At 44.9% G+C, this 21708-nt stretch overlaps 2 protein-coding genes across 2 annotated transcripts in view; one reads left to right on the forward strand and one right to left on the reverse strand.

Annotated features, from left to right (window-relative positions):
- The window catches only part of LOC128730479 (disco-interacting protein 2), a 28340-nt gene extending 24398 nt beyond the window's left edge, over positions 1–3942 (forward strand). Inside the window, exons 10-17 of the mRNA XM_053823527.1 lie at positions 1171–1280; positions 1371–1836; positions 1905–1995; positions 2092–2254; positions 2330–2827; positions 3092–3328; positions 3404–3755; positions 3839–3942. Coding sequence (XP_053679502.1) covers positions 1171–1280; positions 1371–1836; positions 1905–1995; positions 2092–2254; positions 2330–2827; positions 3092–3328; positions 3404–3755; positions 3839–3942 — 2021 coding nt within the window. The remainder of the gene's footprint in view (positions 1–1170; positions 1281–1370; positions 1837–1904; positions 1996–2091; positions 2255–2329; positions 2828–3091; positions 3329–3403; positions 3756–3838) is intronic.
- A 6507-nt stretch (positions 3943–10449) lies between these two features.
- On the reverse strand, positions 10450–19883 carry LOC128721362 (uncharacterized). Its single transcript, XM_053815106.1, has 7 exons — positions 19848–19883; positions 16551–17437; positions 16281–16478; positions 16022–16135; positions 12454–12686; positions 12259–12376; positions 10450–11952 (listed from the first exon to the last, which is right to left on the reverse strand). The coding sequence occupies exons 2-7, from the start codon at positions 17286–17288 to the stop codon at positions 10501–10503; spliced, it is 2853 nt and encodes a 950-aa protein (XP_053671081.1). The 5' UTR covers positions 17289–17437; positions 19848–19883; the 3' UTR covers positions 10450–10500.
- Between the last annotated feature and the right edge of the window lie 1825 nt (positions 19884–21708).

A 21708-nucleotide genomic window follows, 5' to 3' on the forward strand; every position in this document is an offset into this window, starting at 1 on the left:
ATATTACTAATATACATATATTTACCGTGTGATGGCCTTTCATCTCTTCTCGGTAATACGGGCTGGTTCCGAACTGATTAAACCACATTCTAACCATTGCACAAACGCCATTTTTGCGATTTCGTTCGATTAACCGTTGTGATCATTTCTAACCTTGCATCGTCTGGTTTACTTACGGATGATCGTCTAACAAACGAATTGCATTGCGGGACCGTGTAACACGTGTTTTCCCTCCCCTTGTATGGATCCCCGGGGTGTATGGTTAATGGTTAATAATGGTTATCTGGTTTTCGGCTGTGCTGTATCGATTGCTCCCATTCGACAATGTGCCTGTAACGAATGTTCACCGCGCGCTCTTCGTTATCACGATGATCATCACCGACAACCGGCATCATTTGGCGTACGAAATGTATCCGCTTTTCGTATCCACTCACCGCACAATGTACATACGACATTTTCATCACAATTTTTCACGTACAATCGTAATCACATTCTTTAAAAAAAAAACAACTACTCATCGTATCACACTGGTATCGCACCAAAAAAAAACCACCGCTCCACTGTTCGTACACGTCAAACATGTTATTATTTCTGTGCGAATACGCGCTGTACATTATATTATGTGCATTATGTGTCCGTCGTAAACATTACATTTATGCGTACAATCGTTATTCGTTGCACACGATCTACACGCGCGTTTTTATTGCTAATATTTTTCTAAACACATCCACACACACACACACACACCGCAATGAACACACGGACACGAACACGGGATCACTACACGGGCCCACAAATGTGCACTCGATCCCCGGTTTTATGTGCCACGCGTAATGCGAAACAATGCATGCTTGGCGCGGGGATGCAAATGAATCTATTTCAATCAAACAAACCAAAAAAACTCACCCATCAAAACCCCAAACCCCCCATCATCATCATCATCACCACACATGATCGTGCTGCGAACCGTGTGTATGTGTGCGATCACACAAAATGGCAAAACACTAAAATCAGGCTCTATCCAACAACTTCAAATTTCCGGAACCTCATCGTCATCTTCCGCCACGAACCTCGGCGCCGTTGGTGGACTTGGTACGGGTTCCGTCACCGGTACCGGTGTTGCTGCGGGTACGGCTGTTGGTGGCGGTGGCGGCGGCGGCGGCGGTGCAGATGCCTCCGTAGGTCCAGCTTCGGTAATGGTCGGTAACCTGGTGCAGGGCAATAGGCTTGCTTCTGCCCAGGGCCGCGATATCGGTCTGACAGACGATAGCGATCGCAAGGTAGGTTGTCGTGTGTTGCAGCTGTTGAATTGATGATCCTCGAAATGATCGATCATTTCATCTCTCCTCCCGTTCTTTGCTTCTCTACAGCATCAGTTGATAACTGGTGTGCTGCGATGGCGTGCAACCTCCTCACCCGATCACGTCCTGTACACGCTGCTCAACTCGAAAGGAGCCGTCGCGAAAACGCTCACCTGTTCCGAGCTGCACAAGCGGGCGGAAAAGATCGCGGCTCTGCTGCAAGAACGGGGCAAAGTGAGCGCGGGAGATCACGTGGCGCTCATCTTCCCGCCGGGGTTGGATTTGATCTGTGCGTTTTATGGCTGCCTGTTTCTGGATGCGGTACCGGTGACGATCCGACCGCCACATCCGCAGAATCTCGTCACCACGTTGCCAACTGTTCGCATGATCGTGGACGTTTCGAAGAGTGGCATCATCCTGTCGATACAGAGCATTATTAAGTTGCTGAAATCGCGCGAAGCAGCTACCTCGATCGATCCGAAGAGCTGGCCGACCATACTGGACATTGAGGATAATCCCAAACGGAAGCTAGCAAGTAAGTAGAGCGGTGTTGAGGCGATCTACGCGTGATACTGACCTTCGATCTTTCATCCACTTCATCAGCTATCGCTAATAGTACGCTGGATTCGACGGCCTATCTGGATTTCAGCGTGTCCACCTGCGGTCGGTTGAGTGGCGTCATCATCACGCATCGGTTCGTAACCATTTTCTGGAACTTCTCGGCTTCTAAGGCTCCAGATAGAAAGGATTTTAATGAGTCTATTTTGTGCAAACTCTCTCTCCCGAATAGATCATTATCGAGTCTCTGTGCCAGTCTGAAGCTTGCCTGCGAGCTGTACCCTAGTCGCCATGTGGCACTCTGCCTTGATCCGTACTGTGGCCTTGGCTTCTCCATGTGGACCCTGATCAGCGTCTACAGTGGTCACCATTCAATACTGATCGCACCGTACGAGGTACGCAACCGTTTGTTCTAATTCGCTTTAGTTGCTCAATATTCTAACACGTTTCAATGGTTGATTCCCTTCCAGGTGGAAGCAAATCCGAGCCTCTGGCTAAGCACGCTGTCTCAGTACCGCGTGCGGGATACATTCTGTTCGTACGGTGTGATCGAACTATGCACCAAGGCACTCAGCAACTCGATCCAGACGCTTAAACAGCGCAACATCAATCTCGGATGCGTGCGCACGTGCGTCGTCGTGGCGGAGGAACGTCCACGCGTACAGCTAACCCAGCAGTTCTGCAAGCTCTTCCAGGCACTCGGTCTCAACACACGCTGCGTGTCGACTTCGTTCGGTTGCCGTGTTAATCCCGCAATCTGTGTGCAAGGTGCAAGCTCTGCGGAAAGTGCACAGGTTTATGTGGACCTTCGGGCGTTGCGGAACAACCGAGTGGCGCTTGTTGAACGAGGTGCACCGAATTCGCTGTGTCTCGTTGAATCCGGCAAGTTGCTGCCGGGTGTGAAGGTGATCATTGCTAACCCGGACTCGAAGGGGCAGTGTGGTGATTCGCATCTTGGGGAGATTTGGGTAAGCTATAGCGTTTATTCGGGAATTATTTGTTCCTATTTCTATAGCCCGTATCTACACTTTCTTTTTTGTGCAATCGTACGCTTAAATTCAAAAATTTGGTTACTCTACTTTATTTATTTAATACGGATATCCTCTGTGCACCTATGATGGCTTAACAGACTTATAAGACTTTTAATTAATGTTCATAAAGAATGTAGACATTAACATTGACAAATAAGTCTCGCTCGGAATATTGAAACTAATTCGCTTTTGATATTTCAGGTCCAATCACCTCACAACTCGAACGGGTACTTCACGATCTACGGCGACGAAACGGATTACAATGATCACTTCAACGCCAAGCTCGTGACCGGCTGCTCGACGAATGATATGTGGGCTCGCACCGGTTACCTTGGGTTCCTACGGCGCACAGAGTGTTCCCAGGCCGGCTCGATACTGGATGAAACCACACCGAGCATAGCTAGTCGCGATTCGGACACCGAATCAATCCACTCACAGGTTGGTGGTGTCCTTTTTTCTATGACGAAGCATTTGAACAAGCCTTCTGACCGTTGTTACATTGGCTTTTTGCAGGGTCACAACACCTTAAATTCCACCACAAGCTCAAACGCAGCCAACCCAGTGGGAACCGTTGGGGCAAGCAACGAACAAGAGCTCCATGATGCCGTTTACGTGGTCGGTGCACTTGACGAAGTGATCATGCTGCGTGGCATGAACTACCACCCGATCGACATCGAAAATTCGGTCCTACGGTGCCACAAGAAGATCGCCGAATGTGCCGTCTTCACCTGGACCAACCTGCTCGTGGTGGTGGTCGAACTGGACGGAAACGAATCCGAAGCGCTCGATCTGGTACCGCTCGTGACAAACACCGTGCTGGAGGAGCATCAGCTGATTGTCGGTGTGGTCGTTGTTGTCGATCCCGGTAAGAGCTGTGGCTGACTGACCTTCGAGGCTCTCAAAAGACACGCTTCCGCTAAATGCATCCTTATCATCTTCTTTTTGCAGGTGTTGTTCCCATCAACAGCCGCGGTGAGAAACAGCGGATGCATCTACGCGATGGTTTCCTCGCCGATCAGCTGGATCCGATCTACGTTGCTTACAACATGTAAATATCCTGTCGCAACCGGGATTGGCGGTGGCGTGGAGTTGGAGTTTTTGTGGCGCAGCGTTCCAGCAAAAAAAAACAGAAACAACACAATCATGCGAAACCAAACTCTGCCACTCGAGGACTGCCCTCCTCCGAAGCAACACGGATGCAACACGTGTTTGATGTAGAATTAGAGCGGTACGCATTAGACATTCAGAATAGAGCGCTCTCCTTGGGAGAAGAAAGAGAAAAGCAAACACGAACCGTTGTTTGAGGCGAATGAAATGCAGCTGCCGATGCAGCTTTCAAAGTGAGGACACCTCGGTGCCTAACGTTACAAGAAATCAGCGACAACACGCACACATACACACACACATACACACAAACTGCCCTCAGATGAAGAAATAGCGGGTGGTATTGAACCGGAAACACAAGAAGACAGTCGAGCTCAGTAGAGAATGTGTTCTCTGCTTAAAACGTAAACTCATAATTGAATTTGTTTTGCATCATGCGCTCGTTTGCAAGTAACGCTGTAGTTGAATTACAAGCTAAAAAGCGCCCCCAAAAAAACGGGGAAGCGAGAAAAGTAGGTTCTTTCTCTTAGTGCGCAGGAAAAGCGATGAAAAGAACAGTCTATTTATAATCATACAGTGCTGCGTGCACGAAGCTTATCGAGGCGCCCTTTGCCATACGGTTCCATGCTTGCGTTCCACTAAGGAAAAGGATACTGCCACACCGTGCAAAACAAAAAACAATCCCTTCCCTAAAGCAAGCGAACTGAATACGGGAAGCAGCTCGAAACCCTTTTTCACTGGCGTGTGTGTGTGTTGTTTGCACGCGAATGTAAATGAAACCGAGGAGCTGGGAGGCGATCAACACATACGGGAAGGGGGGGCGTGGCTGCTTCCTACCCTACCTGAAACACACTTTACGGCCATTTAGTCCTTTTCGTCCTTTTTTTTTTTAGTTAATTTTCTCCCGCACCGCACGATGACTAGTTTTTGTTTTTTGTGATATATAAGACGCCCCTTTTACGATTCCCTGAGAGTTCTTATCGCACTTTATCGCAGAGGGGTTTACTGTGCTCCACCACGCCAACACATATAGGAGTATTTATTGCGTGTGGGTTTGATTAGAAAACGGAAGGATAAACGATAGCTCACAAAAAAAAACGCACACGACGGAGAGGGCATATAGTCAGCCGTGTTTCTGGCAGGTAGTCTTACGCCGTTGATCGATTCTGTACATACTAGCGAGCATTATTAGGCAAATGCAACGCGCGGAAGGTAGAACGAACGCGCAAGTAATAAGGCAATTGCGCACACACGCCGAGAGATGTTGGTGGGATTAGGTGGATAATTATTACGTACCTCTATAAAGCAAGCAACAACAACAAAAAAAATATGCATATATCCCTTATCGTACTCTACTGATGTATACTTACGTAAATATTCCGGACGAAGAACGGGGCGCCGGATTTCAGACATGTTTTTGTTTCCCTTCCCCCCGATTACACATGGAGCAAGTTTCTGATTCTGATTGTGTCCGCGTAGGTTTACGAGTTTTTGTTACTTTTTTTTCTGGGTAGACATACTATTACTACTTCCTTTGTGATTATTAAGATATAAAGCGAAGCGATGGTGAGCGATAGAGAGCGAGAGAGAAAGCGAGAAGAGGAATTAAACACTACACGAAACTAATCTCTTTTTGCATTACAATATATACATACATGTGTGTGTGCGCGTGTTTGATCGAATCCTTCGGCCAGGATTACAGCTTGAGGAGGCAGGAAAAGCTCCAACCGAGCGTTTTTGGTGAACTTTAAGCTGGCCCAGCGAATTAACCGTGTAACGCCGCGCGAGCGGAATACAGGAGGAGCTCTTGCTGTTAAACAGTATTTTCTTATCACGATGTTTCCATGTTTGAAAAGCTAATTTTAATCGTACGTACGACAACACAAAACTGTAAGGAAAGGTTGTATAGAGGGCGACGGGTTGAGGTTAAAACGACGGGGCAAATGCGAGAGATCGAGAGAGAAATAGAGAACGAAGGAACAATTCATGTAAGAGCTATAAGACACGTGTAGCGACCGAAGAGGAGGGAATTAGATTTGTTAGGGGATTGTTTAGTTTTTGTTTTTGCTCGAAAATCAACCCCAGCAATGGGTTATTTTTGAATCGTTCGCTTTTTTTAGCCTCCTTTTTTTGTTTAAATGCCGCTTTTTGTTTACATTCTAGTCTGCTTTCTTTTTATCTCTCTCTCTTTCTCTCAAACAAACACAAAATTAAGGCGCAATTTTCCCCGTGTGTGTGTGTGTTTAACGGTTAAACTTTCTATCATAATGTACATATGTGTAGTTTTACGACTCCGTTCAGACTGTTCCTTAATTCCTTAATGCCACCTGTCGTCACGTGTGTTGCTGCGCTCGGGGGGGTTTTTTTTTCTTTTGTAAACATGTAATGGACAATGTTTTTTCTCCAGTTCACCTTCGCGTCATTACGCAAGATGGTACTTCTTTTCGTAGAATGCAGGGATTTGCGCGTTCGTTTTAGGATTAAGCACACACACCCACACAAGATACGTGTCGCAGTAACGGCTGCATTGGTTAAGGCGAATAGATAATGGTATAAGCGAGGCACACCTAAAGAAAAAACGAACAAAACGAGCATACGCAATTTAATTGACTCAATACCCCCTTTACTACTTAGTACATCTATCGATCTTTCTCTAGTGCTCATACATATATATATATATATATATATATATATATATATAGTAACGAAAGGAAATGGAGCAACAAAAAATTAGAAACCCGAACGGAGGAAAGAACAACCACAAGCGTTTGGTGGTAGAATTCCCTGCATAGCGGTAGCTAGAATACACGGTTCTGAATACGAGGGACAGCAACATAAAATACACCTTCCCTCTGAAACACACATACACACACACCCGCACACACACACGAAACGACTGCAACCGTGCATAGTAAAGCAGGAGCTGTTTAAAATTAGAAAGGAAAATAAATGTATTTAAAAAATAACCACCCTGTGTTTGAACCCTTATTATATTCCATTCCACGCGGCTTTGAAAGAAAACGTCGATATCCATGATCATTTTGTCCGAAAAAGTATGCGCAGGTAATTTGTCGCGATTCGATATGTTCACAAAAATTACAAAAGGAAAATAAAGGTATTTAAGAAATAACCACCCTGTGTTTGAACCCTTATTGTTTTCCATTCTACGCGGCTTTGATTGAAAACGACGTTATCGATGATCATTATGACCGTAAAAATATGCGCAAGTAATGTGTCGCGATTCGGCTTGTTCACAAAAATTGAAAGAAAAAAAGTCTTCATGGTCCGCGCGATGACCCGCGGTGGAAAAAATTTTTCGGAAAAAAAAATGTAGCCTCCTGACTTTCATGCGACCCTGGTACTTATGTCGCGCAAAATTTTAAAAATGCAATTTTTTCGGTTCGTGCTGTTGTAGCGTTCCGAAAATGCTTCGGCTATTGACCAACAGGTGGCGCTAATTACGGTAGAGAGAAAATCTAGTTCTAATGTTCACTCATAGATGGCGCTGCTAAAAACGCTTGAAATATTTCGAACGCTGAAACATTTCAAGCGTGAAACATTTCGTTTAAACGCTTCACGTGGTTGAAATTTTTAATTTTGAAATTTGAAATTTGGCGCATTTTTCAGCCAAAATTTTTTTTTAAATTTCAACTTTTCGCTAGTATGCTCTCCTGTTACTTTTGCCAAAAAATTTCGTTTTCTTGGGTTTTCTGAATTTGTTTTTTTTAGCATGTTCTATGCGAATCGTTTGTATCGTTTGCATAATTTGCAATTATTTACCGTAATAATGACCTTTTCACACACGTTTTTTTGGGTTGCTTTTTCCAAATAGATACGTATAAAAAGTACGGATTTTGCATTTGAAAGTAATTCATTACCACGCGAAAGAAATCTACCTACGCTGCTGTTTTTTTGAATCCTTACATACCGTCCTGCTTTGTGAATGTTTTGTTGATAAATATTCTCGAAAGTGAGGAAAACCTTCCCAAATTACCAATCTACTTCACGAATAACCTCATCTGCTTTCTCACTTATTAAACATTATCCAATGCGTTTTAAGTGTTTTAAATTCATTTAAATTTGTTTTATTGGCCAGTTATTGAGCGCAGTAACTCTTATCACCAGATATACGAGCGTATTTATGGAGAGTGTCGTGAGAGCGGAAACTAATAACACATAATCTGTATCCTAACATAGAGTTCCTACATCCGTTCTGCATCCATCCGTGCTCTGCTGCAGTGTTTTCTCTAATCTCGTGTTTCGTTTGCCCTGTACGAGAGATGACGATTCGTCTAATCATTCAAACCCTACGTTTCCATCTCGCTTTGTCTTATCCATTGCACTATCTACGGATCTCCTCCATCGTTGCTTGATAAATCACGGGATTTTGGTATTACGCTCTCATCCTATCCTATCCGGGTGTTTGATAAACTTTACTTTGCCAAACCCCGCGATCGCAACACCACGATAATCACATTTATCCGCCACCGCTCGCGTTATCATTATCCTGTTATGCTTACGATCACCAGTACGATCAATTGTTTCTTCTTCGCTAATTGTGCCACAGTTCGGCTCAGCCATGTCCACTCTTCTTTCGCTAACCCCGGTGGAAAGATGTCCACCCTAAACTAACGATGGTGAAGCGGTTCAGACATTTGGGGAAACAACATTCGCCGTAAAGATATGTGTGTGAGGGATGTGAGAAAAGTGTGCGTAATCGATTCAAAATGGCTCCACGCGAGCGCTCTTCTTAAACGACAAGGGGAAGGAACTAAACAAGAAAATTACAACACTAACTCTGTTTGTGCGATTGCTCGAAAAGCTTACGTTACGGTTAAACGGACGTCAAACCAAAAGGGGCCTTAAGCTAGCGGGGACTTATTTAACTTTTTTTTCCAACTGTAATATAATTTTAACGCATTACACAAGTGTGCCCGCAAACGACGCAACTAACGACCTTTCTGCTAAGCATTATAAAACCTATCTGCTGTTTCGTTACGGCTTGTGCGAACGATTGAGTAAGTTAAAAACAATTGCACATAAATAAATTCCTGATCCTGAGCTAAAGCAGAGATGAAATGCTTCGTTGGACTTTTAGTTCTTTTGCGTTCTTTGAGAATATTCGTTATTCCTTTTGTCTAAACATGCGGAATCAGCTGCACTTTACCATTAATCGCAGTCGAATTTGCTACACACCGTTTTGTAGGGAGGGGAATTGGGATCAACATTTACCAATACGAGTATCATATCCTTTCGTCTCGCTGTCGCCTGCCTAATCTGGCCAACGTTTCATTTGAATACCTCATCTAACTACAGCGCTTTCGTACAACCTTCCGACACAGAATTTTAAGCCCGCTTCCTGTCAATCTATTGCGGTTCCTTTTGGCATCCATTAGCACACGCTGTTCGTTCTCCTTTCCCGGTACATAATTACATAAATGCGTACATGAAATCGGTTCATCGTTGGCGTGCGTAAATCTCTTAATATAGCTCTGCTGCACGACCTTCTCCAGCGATCGCGGCGTCATTTGCACGAGCAAAAAAAGCACACACGATCGTAGATAGATTTGGTTTTTGTTAACGCCATCAACAGGAACGGAACGGCTATCGACGCTATCTGCCGGTGGTTTGTCGATAGAGGTTAACACAAACAAAACACTCATTTTGCAAGCTCAGGATGAAATCGTGGAAAGGCTTGGCGCGAGCTGTGAACCTAAACGGTCGGTTTCTCCGTCTTGGTGCGTGCCTTGGTGGCCTTTTCCGGTTTTTTGGTGCGCGGCAACGTCGTGCAGCTGGTCGACATCTTCTCCTGCAACGGAAAGCAAAGGAAATCGGTGTGTTAGAGTACGTTTCGAGCGAACGTGTTGTAAGCGATCTTAATGTAGGCAATTTCAACCATCAATCCATAGCGATATTGTATCGTTGGTAAAAGGACTTCCATGCAAGCATTTTCGAAGGTCCATCCGTTTGCAAGCACTTTTCCTAAACTATGTAATAACAAAAGCACATGGTTCCACATTTTTGGTGTGTTTTTGGTTCTTTTTTTCAGCCACATAATAATACAATCCTACTATTGTCATTCACAGGGCTCGACTTTCCAACATTCCCAAGACTCAATGTGTGCATGATCGCGTTAAAATCTTTGGTTTTGTAAAAAAAATCCGCTACACAGTTCAGTAGTTAGTCACACGTTGCTCCATCGTCACGCTTTCCATTCGCAGTTAGTAAACTCGCCGGAAGATGCTCCTTTGCACAAGCTAACGGGAACGTTGTTGATTCTTTTCAAGCGCTCGATGAGACTTAAAAGGATGTTAACGAAACAAACAAACAAACAGTACATGTCGAAGAGAATCGCAATGAAACACAAACAGATGAAAAAAAGCCAAACAAACAAAAACGTTCGACAAAGAACAAAATAGGAAAAACTGCTCTCCATCCTCCTAACCTTTGCCGTTGCGAAATGGGGAAAGGATCGAGCGACAGCACGTCCTGAGAGCTGTAGATGATTAGATTTCGGTTTCCCTGGGGTGTCCAGATGCATTAGACGAAGGCTCACTGGAACGGCTAACTGCTGGGGTCGGTTCCCCGTGGCTCTTAAACATTCCCGTCAGCGAGCTCATAAACTTCTTCGGTTTGGATCGCTCCGCTGGTACGGGGGTTGTGCTTCTCGAACGAGACGTCACGGTGGCCATTGTTGTCGGTAGCTGTTTTTTGGGAGCTGCAGCTGCAGAGACCGATACGGTAGAAGGCTTTGGGGTCACTGTAGCGACATCCGAGGTCGATGGTTTAGCAGTTCGTTCTCGGACGACCACCATCTCGGGTGGTGGATTAAGCGCAGAAACTGGAACCGGGGGGGCTTTTCGTTGTTTGCCGAAGGAAGCATGTTTTTTAGCTTGAGCAGACGATGCATCGGCATACAGGTTGATAATACTTCCCGTGCTGCTTTCGGACATTGCTAGAGATGAACTGGAGGAGTTCAAGTCGGATGAAGAAATCGCCACCGATAAATTAGATGTTTCGAAGGGCTCGACGGTAGTGTTTCCATTTGAAAGCTCAACATCGGTGGCGACGATACCAACGACAATCGGAACCGGTTCCACAGCTACAGGAGCTGTTTCAATTGGTAGTTTCTCGGCAGCCTGAGTGTCTAATTCGGATGGTGCTACTTCAACTTCCGTATGATTTTCAGATTGCTTCTCCAGTTCTTCAGCATTTTGACCTCCTACAGGGATCTCAATGTCCGTGTTATTATCGGAAACGACATCCACTTGTGGCGATTCTTCCACCACTGTAGCCGAACCGGTACCGGTGGGTTTCTCTTCATCAATCCCTGATGGTGAATCAGCGTTTTCGATCTCCAAAAATTCATCGTTTTCGTTCGACGACACCGATATCGTATCTTGGAAGTTGTCCTCCATGAATGAAAGATCTTCTTGCTGGATATTGACCGTCGGTTCCACACGTTTCTCTTCTTGCTGCACTTCCAATACGCCATAACTCTCATCCTGTTTTTCTTCTCGATTTTCCACCGACTCATGCTTCTTTGAATCGTCATTCGATTCGTCGACGTACGTCTTCTCTTCTATGGTAGACGTGGAAAACGGCTTAACTTCCGATGGGCCCGTACCTTTCTTTTGCTGTTCTTCCATCCAAGTCAAAAACAATTTGTACTTATCGCCCATCGCACTCTGAACGCTTCCCTGCGTCATTGGTGATGCCTGCGTGCCACTCGAGTATATTGGAGCTCCCAAGGTTGCAGCATCCGTGGTATGTTCCGCCTGTGTAATAGCCGGCAGAGAACTAATGCTTCCATATCCGGATCCACCCGGATGCAGCTCGTAGATGGTGGCACACTGTGGAAGGGAAAATCTTGTCCCACCACCCTCCTGATTGCCGCCGGCGTGGACAAGCCTTGGTTCATTTTCATCAAAAAATTCCACCGCCTCATATTCGTCATCCTTTTTGCAGTGCAATAGAAAGTGCCATCACACCAAACCAGACCAAATGGGAATCAACAAAAGAAACAGAAAAACTATTAAAATAATATAACTAGTGTAAACGCACACTTGCGCTTGATGCTTGCGTTCCATTTGGGTATGATTAAAAAACCCCGTCTCAAGCCCGGATTTGGTGCATTTTGATGCATGAGTTGCATATTAAAGTGTTAAGTGTGGCCATAAATTTTCCTGTGTTGTTGTCTCATGCTCGCTTTCCACGTCGTACAAGCACATGCTTTCCCGTGTGCAATGAACAAGGATACTCACTTCTCGTGTTTTCGATTTCAGTCTCGGGCGTGCGGTGTTGCTCATTGAAGCCGTTCGGCTGAGCCCAGGTTCGGCGCTCGAGTATCCCGAGCTTATATCATCCGACGAGCGAATGTAACTGCAACGAAATGGCATGAAAAGTCAAAATTTAGTCCCTTAAGACACAATGTTATCCTCTCTGTTCCTCATACTTACTTGTACGGTGGAGCAGTCGCACCGTGGTATGGTGTCCCAGCAATCTCTACCTCCGGAAAGTACATATCCATCTGCCGATTGCCAGAAGACGAACGGGAACTCTTCGATCGTAGCACACGCTGCGGTCGGTTAACGATCTCGTCCACCTCATCCTGTGTCCGCTGGGTGTCCGGTTCCGAGAGATCACTCAGACTGTAGCTCTTGCGCAGCGTCTGGACTAGACCGCCACCACCCTGCGGACGAAACAGTGAGTCAAACCCAAACATCGAATCAACCAAATATCGATCGTAAGGCTCTACAAACCGCCAACCTTATTACACTAGCATTATCCTGTCGATAGAGATGTGACATGTGTGGATGCTGTGGCAAGATTTCGTGTGTGACAAAACATGTGACTTATGTACAATGAGGAGCATTATTAGACAAACAAAAACAAAAAGAAACATAGGAAAATAAAGGAATATAATAAAATCAAGATACGTACCACGGTTAAACACTTTCGAAGCGAAGCTTTAATAACTGGCAAAAGCGTCTTTTAAAGCCATTAAAAAAGGATAACTGATCGTAGCTGTAAATGTTAGCTTTCTTTGGGCGATGAATGTATTAACCATTACAAATCACTGGGTAATCTTATAGGGCTAACTGAAACTTACCCACTCTCAACAATAATATTTATTGTTTACGGGTATATAGGTTGTGCCAATATTTTAAAGGAAACAAATAAAACATAGACCAATAAGTGATTTCCCTGCTACTATCATAAAAAAACGCTTCGTTTGGAATCGTCAAACTTTATTTGTGCTACGTCGTTTTGATAAAATTATCGTTTCATCGTAATCAGTCGAGGGCTCTAATATCTTCCTAAGACTGTAAACATTCCTGCAAAGAATTCACTCACTAAAGTTATCCAAAGTTGGCATTATTTTGTGCGTTCGATTTTTTTTTCATAACTGAGTATTAATACGTCTATCGTCTTCTAGCTTTTTCATTACGGGGCACGATAGCCGGGTTTATCTAACATCAATTTGGAAAAGGAAAATTATTTTTCTTAATTCTTATAAGCCTTATGTACCTTTACTATATTGCCTATATGAAATGTTTGCCATTTATTCCCTCAATAAGACTGTTTTCCCTGGCAGTTAACTCATTCAGCTCCTTTTCTCGATCGATTCTAAATTTGGCAAATCGTTCCTCTAGCTGTGCCCATTTAATTTCTGTATAACCGTTAATCAATTTTGTCCAAAGGATAACGAAACAGATCATCCTTTCTGTAAACTGTGTAAAATGCGTACAACGTTTATTACTAGTCGGTGCTACTAACTTTCAAACAAAGATACCGATTCACAAGCAACAAGGAGACACGCGTGCTCGGGTGATATGTGAGTTTGTTTCTTATGTGCCATTTCAAACGCAAGCTAGACGCGCAATTACTGTAACAACTGTTGCAAGCATTGCATGAGAGAGTTGCACCACCTGTCCACCTGGCTGGTACGGATTTTTGCCAACATTTTGGTCACAACAACTAATGAACACAATGGAATCGGATGGAACGATTTAAACAAGTGCTTCTCTCTCTTTCGGTAGGTGCGCTTGGCTCTAGGGTTCGTTTGCTTTGAGCGTCATGTGTAGAAGCTGTTCGGTTGGAACGTGCTGCAATAGAAAAGAAAGAACAACATTGCCAGTGCACGAGAGACGAGAAACAATCGACAGCAAACAAACAAGCAAACACTTCAAGGTGGTGGTGGGAGGACGTTAGAACAAGCACTAGGTTAACCTTAACTATGGAGGAATGCATCCAATGGCAAATCATTCTACGACCTCACGCTTAGCATATCATTGATTAGTAGCCTACCCCAGGGAAAGGATGCGTTATTTGTGTGTTTTGTGTTTGTCTCAAAATTCACACAAAATTCACCCGTCACGGTAACATTTCAAACTACCAAACAAAACGTGGTCTAATTAAGCTAGCAGAATAACACGTCGGAGGGAGTTGACAACATTCACTCGCAAACAATTTGTTACTACCAAACCGTTTGATTTCTTGTCACCTTTTCCACCATTTCTTTTTACGCCCGTTTCAGGAGGCTTTTTGGTCCGTTCGCATCAGAATTGAATCCCTGTGACCCTGAGTTAAGATTCCTAAATTAGTCTTTTTGCTTTCAGGTTACGCAACGCTGCATTTTCCTGCCGTATCTACCACATTTTCCCATTTCCCGTTGGGACAGGTTGCGACAGTATTTAAATATCGTCGATCAATGCAATCGTCTTACGAAACTTCCCCGAGTACGGCCGGTTCTGCGTCAACCTTCCGACGACCCCGTGTCGTTCCTTTAGCTGCCGCTGACCGTGTCGACCCGCCAACGACCGTTCGAGTATTTTTCTTCACACGTCCCGTGTCCTGTACGGTCGTTCTAGCCTGCGTCTTGCCACTAGCCGATGAGACGCTTTCCATTCCATCGGACTCTTCCCCACTCATCACGGTGATGGCTCGCGTTCGTCCGCGAAGCGTTCCACCTTCTGTAGCAGGCTTACCACCAGCGGTACCCAGGACGAAATTCGTTTCCGCCGCCAGAATACGCTCCTCGTCCTCGCTATCCATCTCGTAGATGGTTCCGTGCTGTTTAACGCTCGCAGCTGCTGCGGCTCGTGTCACACTTCGAGTAGCAGACGACGTCGATCGGCCAGTTCCTGGATGGGCAGATCCTTTGTTCAGCGCAGAGTCAACCGATTGCGATCGTCGAACACGCCCGCTAGCGAGGGAAGTTGTTGTTGTTGTCGACATGGCGTGAAACTGCTGCTCGGAGGACATTAGCATGCTGCCGTCGTTCATGTCGCCTCCCGGTGGACTTCCGTCGTGGTAGTTAGTGGTCAAACCGTTAGTGTGCGTGACGACGGAAGCGGAAGTGGTCCGATTTTCAACGCCAACTCGCGCTGCAACCGCGGCTGCTGTCATGAGCAGGGAGTTATCGGATTGACTAATGCGCATCATGCTACCGAACGGTGCATCAGGCTTAGCACCTAAAACCTTGTTTTTTTGTGAGTGGGTGTGTTCGGCGGGAAATGAGGAAAAAGCGGGCAGGTCGCATCGTGGGTCACAAATCCACGCAAATTAGGAGAGTGAGAAAGGGGAGGAAAAAACAACGAAAAAAATCGAGTTTGGCGTTTGGTTATTCGGCTTTTTTTTAGTGCATACTGCGGCACGCGGCGTGTTGCATTTGAGCGATAGTGATTGTAAAATATACAAAACACGCGTGAAAATAGTGCGTTGCAATGCACTTTTGAGGCGTGTGGCAGGCAAAATGTTTTTGGAGGATTTATTTTAAAGCTATACACTTCGCAAGAAAATTCACGTTAAAATCATTCAAACTCAAACCAATAAAATAAACGGAACATTTAAATTACGTGTGTTATGCATTCAGTAAACTAAATTAAAACGAAAATTTAAAAAAAACCGTGAGATGGATGGCATGTTAGAATCGATCGATTGCAATGTGAGTCAAAATTACAACACCGTTTCGTGTGCCTCTTAACCGCTGGCCGATATCCTTTTGGCACATCTTTCTCTTACCTTGATGGCCGTTTGCATAATGACATTGGTCGCATAGTTGACACCTTTCGAGCCCAGCTGCAGCACTGCAGTGTAGCCCTTTTCTTTGGCTTGGTTGATGTAATCGTCGATTTCCTGTTTGTAAGATCAAACCAAAACCGTTTTATTTAACAACGCATCAAAAGGCAGCTTGCAACGAAACATTGCCACATTGGAGCTACCAAAAATTTGCTCCCCAAAATTAGCGAATCAAACGTACAGACATAAAAATGCGACTCACCTGTTCACGGCGCGTTAACATCGGATGCACAAACTTGCGATAGAGTGTCGAGCTGCCCCTGGTGGCCGGGGAAAGCAGCCACAGCACGATGATCACCTTAATTTCGTAGTAGAACGGGAACCAAGACAGCAGTATGTCGGTGAACGTTTCGATGCAGGTGAAGAACGCCAACACGATCCAGTACATCATCCATTTGACCTGTGAGACACCATCTCAGCGTTAGTTAGTTAAGTTAACGTTCGTGGTTTCGAACGGTTTGCAAATACTTACATACTCCTTGACGTTCTTGGTTCGCACCGCCTTGTACGAGGCATAGGCCGGGTAGAGCGTGCCAAACAGCAGCCTAAAACCGGGAAATAGTATATTCGAACCGATCGCACGTGGACAGAAGAAGATGGCGACGAGCGAGCAAAGTCCCATGCCGGTGACAGACATCCGAGGGAATGGGATCCGGGACAGCATCTGCAGTATGGCACCGAAGCGGGTCAGCGAGCTGGCCACCTGCTCCTTGTTCAGGGGTTGATCCTCGATCTCTTCGAGGAACGCCGTGTCCTCACCAGATCTTACACCACCATAACGGTGATAAGCGCGACCAGCCGTTGGTGATCGCGAATCTACGATCATCTCCTCGTAGTAGTCGGATTCGTTCAGTGAGGACAACGAGCCGTTATTGTAGTACATGGTGGTGCCAGGACGCTGGCGTACTCGGTGCTCACCCATCCTTCTGGGAGGTTCACTCTCCGCACCGTCACTGAGATAGGAGTCGTACGGACGATGGCGACGTGTCGGTGGAGACGATGTTGGCGAATAATAGGGCGCAGCTCGAACTGGCCCGGAATGCCGACGGTGCGGGGATCCGTGATCGACTCCCGTCCCGGGCGTAGGTTCCGGCAGCAGTCCTCTATTTATAGGATAGTTGCGTACCTCGAACCTGCTTATTAGATCGCCCACATTGTTGGTGTTGCTGTCCTGAGTCTGGATTGAATCGATTCGATGCTTTCTGTACATCGCGATGGCATACCCCGCGAAGTTGCAGGATTTATACGGTAAAAAAGGTACACGAGGATCACCGATCGTTTAAAAGCTAGTCCAACAATCACAAACCAACTAAAACAAGCGGGAAAATGCTCAAAGCCGTCCTTCACACTAAGCCTGCACTGCAGGGAAAGTAAGAGCGGAACACATTTTCAAGCGCACTCAAATTAGTCCCAATGAATGTTTTTCTGTGTTGTACTTCCACACGAAACGGCGATTCGAAATTCTCTCTAAAAAAATCTAAAATCCCGAGTGTCCCAACCCAAACAGAAGCTGATGCACATTGCAACATCATGCCAGCACGCATCTGAGTTTAGGTAACGATTTAAACCCCAAAAACTAGGCCAAATCTCGCACTACTCCCTGGGAGGGTGGCTGCCAAATTAGAACGAGAATATTGTGTCGTCGCCGGCATCGGCTCAACACTCCTTCCGAATCTCATCTTCACCTTCGAACCAGCCGTTCGCCTCGACGTCTCGTGGTGGCAGACGCGCGAATGCAATGCAAGGAATGGTCGCCCTAAACGGCGTCAGACACATGGCTCGTCTGTCCTCTCGAGCTGCCGATATGCTACCGACGGCCGCTGGGATAGTGATCATGAAAGTGAGGGTGTTTTTTTTTATTTAGATTTTAGGTGTAAATTTCTGCATCGAGGTTAGTTTCTATGTCGGTCGAACGCGTAAGCACGGGTGAAATGGGTTCCATCCAACACGGTTTCGATCGCGAAATCATCAGATGTTGCCATGAATCGAAATGGGAAAATGTATAGCGGGTTTTGCGCCACATATGGAAAATGATTTGTAACAACTGCAGCAAGCGTGATAGAACTATATGCATGTAGCTCACACAAGCAAGAATTTTTGCCTTTAACCTTCATAAAAAAACATTAATTTCATTGTGACACTTTGAATATTCTAAGGATATTATCAGTGTGAGGTAATGGAAAACATTCCCTACTGATAAACAATTTATAAACGAACGTGAGTAACACAACGTTTGTTGGTTAAAATACTACTGTTGAGCTTAAATAGATCAAATAAGATCTACGTCTAATTATATATAACACAAATACTAAAGCACAGTAAAACGCAGTTGTTCCTCTAAAACTACCTCAGACGGTTATTGCATTGATGTGACTCCAAAACTGCGCTCATCGAGCCGGAAAACCCCGCATTTGTGCCCTTAGATGTTCTTCGATCAAACACCACCACAAAACGCAACTAACGATGCATTCCGCGCACCGTACGGCTGTTCCGTAGCCGTAAATGAACGACTATGCACGTCGTCCCTACGTGTAAGGAGTACCTAACCGTTATGCTGCCGTTTTTCCCTTACTCGTGTCTTATTTTTAGAATCCAAACAAAAGACGAACGTTACCAGCGCGTTTTCCACGCGTACCACCATCATCGTCGCTTGGGATGGTGGAAAACCCTCCCTGAACAAGGAGAAAAAGGAAACCAAACGCACCCGATCGTACGGGACGGTAAGTTTGTTGACTTCTTCAAACTGTGGATGCTGTTGTCGTAGGCTTTGTTGCACATGAAGTGGATAATTGAAGTGTGCTAGGAATAGGGGGCGCATTTTCCGTCATGTTTTCCCATACAATTTCTGTGTTTTGATTCGCACGCTTTGAAGCGGTCGAACGAACTTATCATTCAGCTGACGACGCAGGAAGGAAAGATCACAGAGCACTTTCAATAACAACGAGCCCTCGTCTCGCGAAGCAAATCGAATTATCTGCAATGTGTGAAAATTCGCACAATCCACCCGTCGAAGCTCATCACGCCGGCGATCGTGACACGACGGTGAACCAGTGACGTGAGAGCTCCCTTACCAACATATTGTCGAACGTTGAACGTCCAAACCACCAAGACAAAGCTGCTGCCAAGCCATGTCCGTGGGTTCATCCGTACGGCATCATGCACAAATGAGCATCAATTTACGGAGTGTGTCCGAGTCGGTGGAATGGCCATTTGAATCTCTCGGCCACCGTTCGAGACGACTCCTTTGCTCTTTTATTCTGTACCGGCACGCGGGGTTAACAAAACCGACCGGTCATAATAATTCGCAGGATAACACACTTATTTTTAAACTCGAACAAAACCACTCACTACTCTGGTCGTCGGCAGCGGAACGTGTGGTAGCGAAAAAAACTGCCTACAACGGGCGTTTAGAAGATCGAAACAAAAAATACACAGTCGAGAGACGGTAACATTGTACCACTGAGAAACTAGCAGCCGACTGTCGGAAACTATCAAGGCTACCCCTTATTACGATGCTTCTAATGAGAGATTTTATTTTAAACACATTCCAACGCACCACGCAGTGATCGTCAATTATTTATTTATATGACCCAATCCTAACCGCCTAAGCCACGATCAAACTACACATTCAAATGGGAAAGAAAATGCACAATAAACGCAAAAAAAAGAACAAAAAGATCACACCACAAAAAACCGAAAGAACACAATTTAATTTAAAAAAAACTTGAACAAGCAAACCGCGCGGAAGCGAATATTAAGTTGAACGAACCGCGATCGCGTGAAGGATTGAGAATTTCTCTGCCGGATCGTATCACAGCGTCGGAAAAACTAAATGGGAAAACATCCGAAAACCTGGGAATACCCGGTACATAGGCGAGGATCAGAAATAGAGAGAATGAGAGAATGATCGCAACACACCGAGAGAGAGATAGAGCGAAAGGGAGAGGATCGCTTCTGCGCAGGTTCAGCGAATTTGGTAGGAATGAACCAGAACGCCATCACGTGCACAATTCTGGCAGCAAATTGTAGTGTAAAGTGATGGATTGAGTAAGCAAAAGCAAAAACCAAAAATCAAGATGAAGGAAAATCGATCAAAACGATCATCATCTTCATTACTGCCAATGTTAAAGCGAGTATTTTCATTTTCCCTATTTGATATGAGTGAGTATTTTAAAAGCATATATGTATCTAATAATATACTGAAACTTTCAATGAAATAAAATATAAAAACTAAACAAGTTAAATTTACATCTTATATAACTCTTTTTTGGTACACAGTACCTTGCGAATCGTTGAAATTGATTGAATAGGGAATCATTTCGTCAAGAGACATGCAATGTTTAACATTACCAACAAGGAATGAGGTCACCAGCACGGTACGGGAAGAAAGTCCGGCAAATCAAGCAAACAAACTACTCGAGCTTGGTGCTGCTGCTACTACTCAAGAATCTGCCACGAATCGCTCCCGTGATTTGGCATGATTCAGTGCAGAAAAATGCGTACCAATCAGCAGTATAGGCCGTTTAACGGCACAAAATCCCATTCGAAGCTGCACATGCATTTTCGAAACGATCGTGCGTTTCCCGTTTTCCATCGAAAGCGCAACAGCAGTTTCGATTTCCCATCCGGCTATCTTATACATCCTCATCCCTTTTTTTCTCTCACTCTCTCTGTAGCGTAAAATAATACGCTTCACATCATAAATTACACTTTGTTCTTGAAACGAGCGAAAAAAAAGAAAAACTTTCACCTTCCACCGTCAAAATGGAATGGTGCTTTTTTTTTATGCTTCGCTTTTTTCTTTGCTGGTCCGAAAAGCTAAACGGTGCTTACACAATTTATTGAAATATATTTATTTTGGAATCATTTGCCCGTCTGGGCGTAAAAAAGATGGAAAACTCTCGTTACCCAACATCAACAAACCGTGTGTTCGAGGATGGGGAGTGCGCATACATATCAATGTGCATGAAAAACGCTCGACGCAACATCAATCAATTCCCATTCAGTACTGACATTGAGAGGAGAACGTTAAATGTTGTAGGTTTTTATCAAGAAATTTAGATTTAAACAACGTATCAGGGTTAAAGAAACATATGAAACTCTAAGTCCTGCTCTTATAAATTCCATCAAGAACTGTGCCCATTTATTATTAACGAGACATTGTAGAAGAGAAAAGATTCCTATAAATAAGTACGCCGGAAACCAAAGGCGAATATTTGTTTTCGCTTAATAGGACGAAAATGGGTTACTAATCGCTTTGCTTGCGATATTAATTAGACAAACAAAAATAGGTCAAACGTTTCTTCCAACGCACCCACGTATGAACACACTTTCTGAGCAACTTCCATTTAAATTTGGAGGCAAATCCCATCTTCCCACTCACCAATGGGGAGTTTCACTGTGTACGAAATCGAACGGAAAGCGGGATTTCGATACCATAACAAGTGACAACCATAGGCCCCTCTCGCTAGTGCGGTTTTTGTAACAAATATGACCCGGGGAGTCTTGGATCATGCTGTCGTTCTTCCAGAACAAACGCTTTACCGGCGAATATGCTGCTGTTTTTGTTTACAAACGACGTCACACCGCCATCAAGTGACGGGCAATAAACTCGACAAGCGTAGGGTATG

The sequence above is a fragment of the Anopheles nili genome, chromosome 2 (genome assembly GCF_943737925.1).
Source record: "Anopheles nili chromosome 2, idAnoNiliSN_F5_01, whole genome shotgun sequence".
Lineage (NCBI taxonomy): Eukaryota > Metazoa > Arthropoda > Insecta > Diptera > Culicidae > Anopheles > Anopheles nili.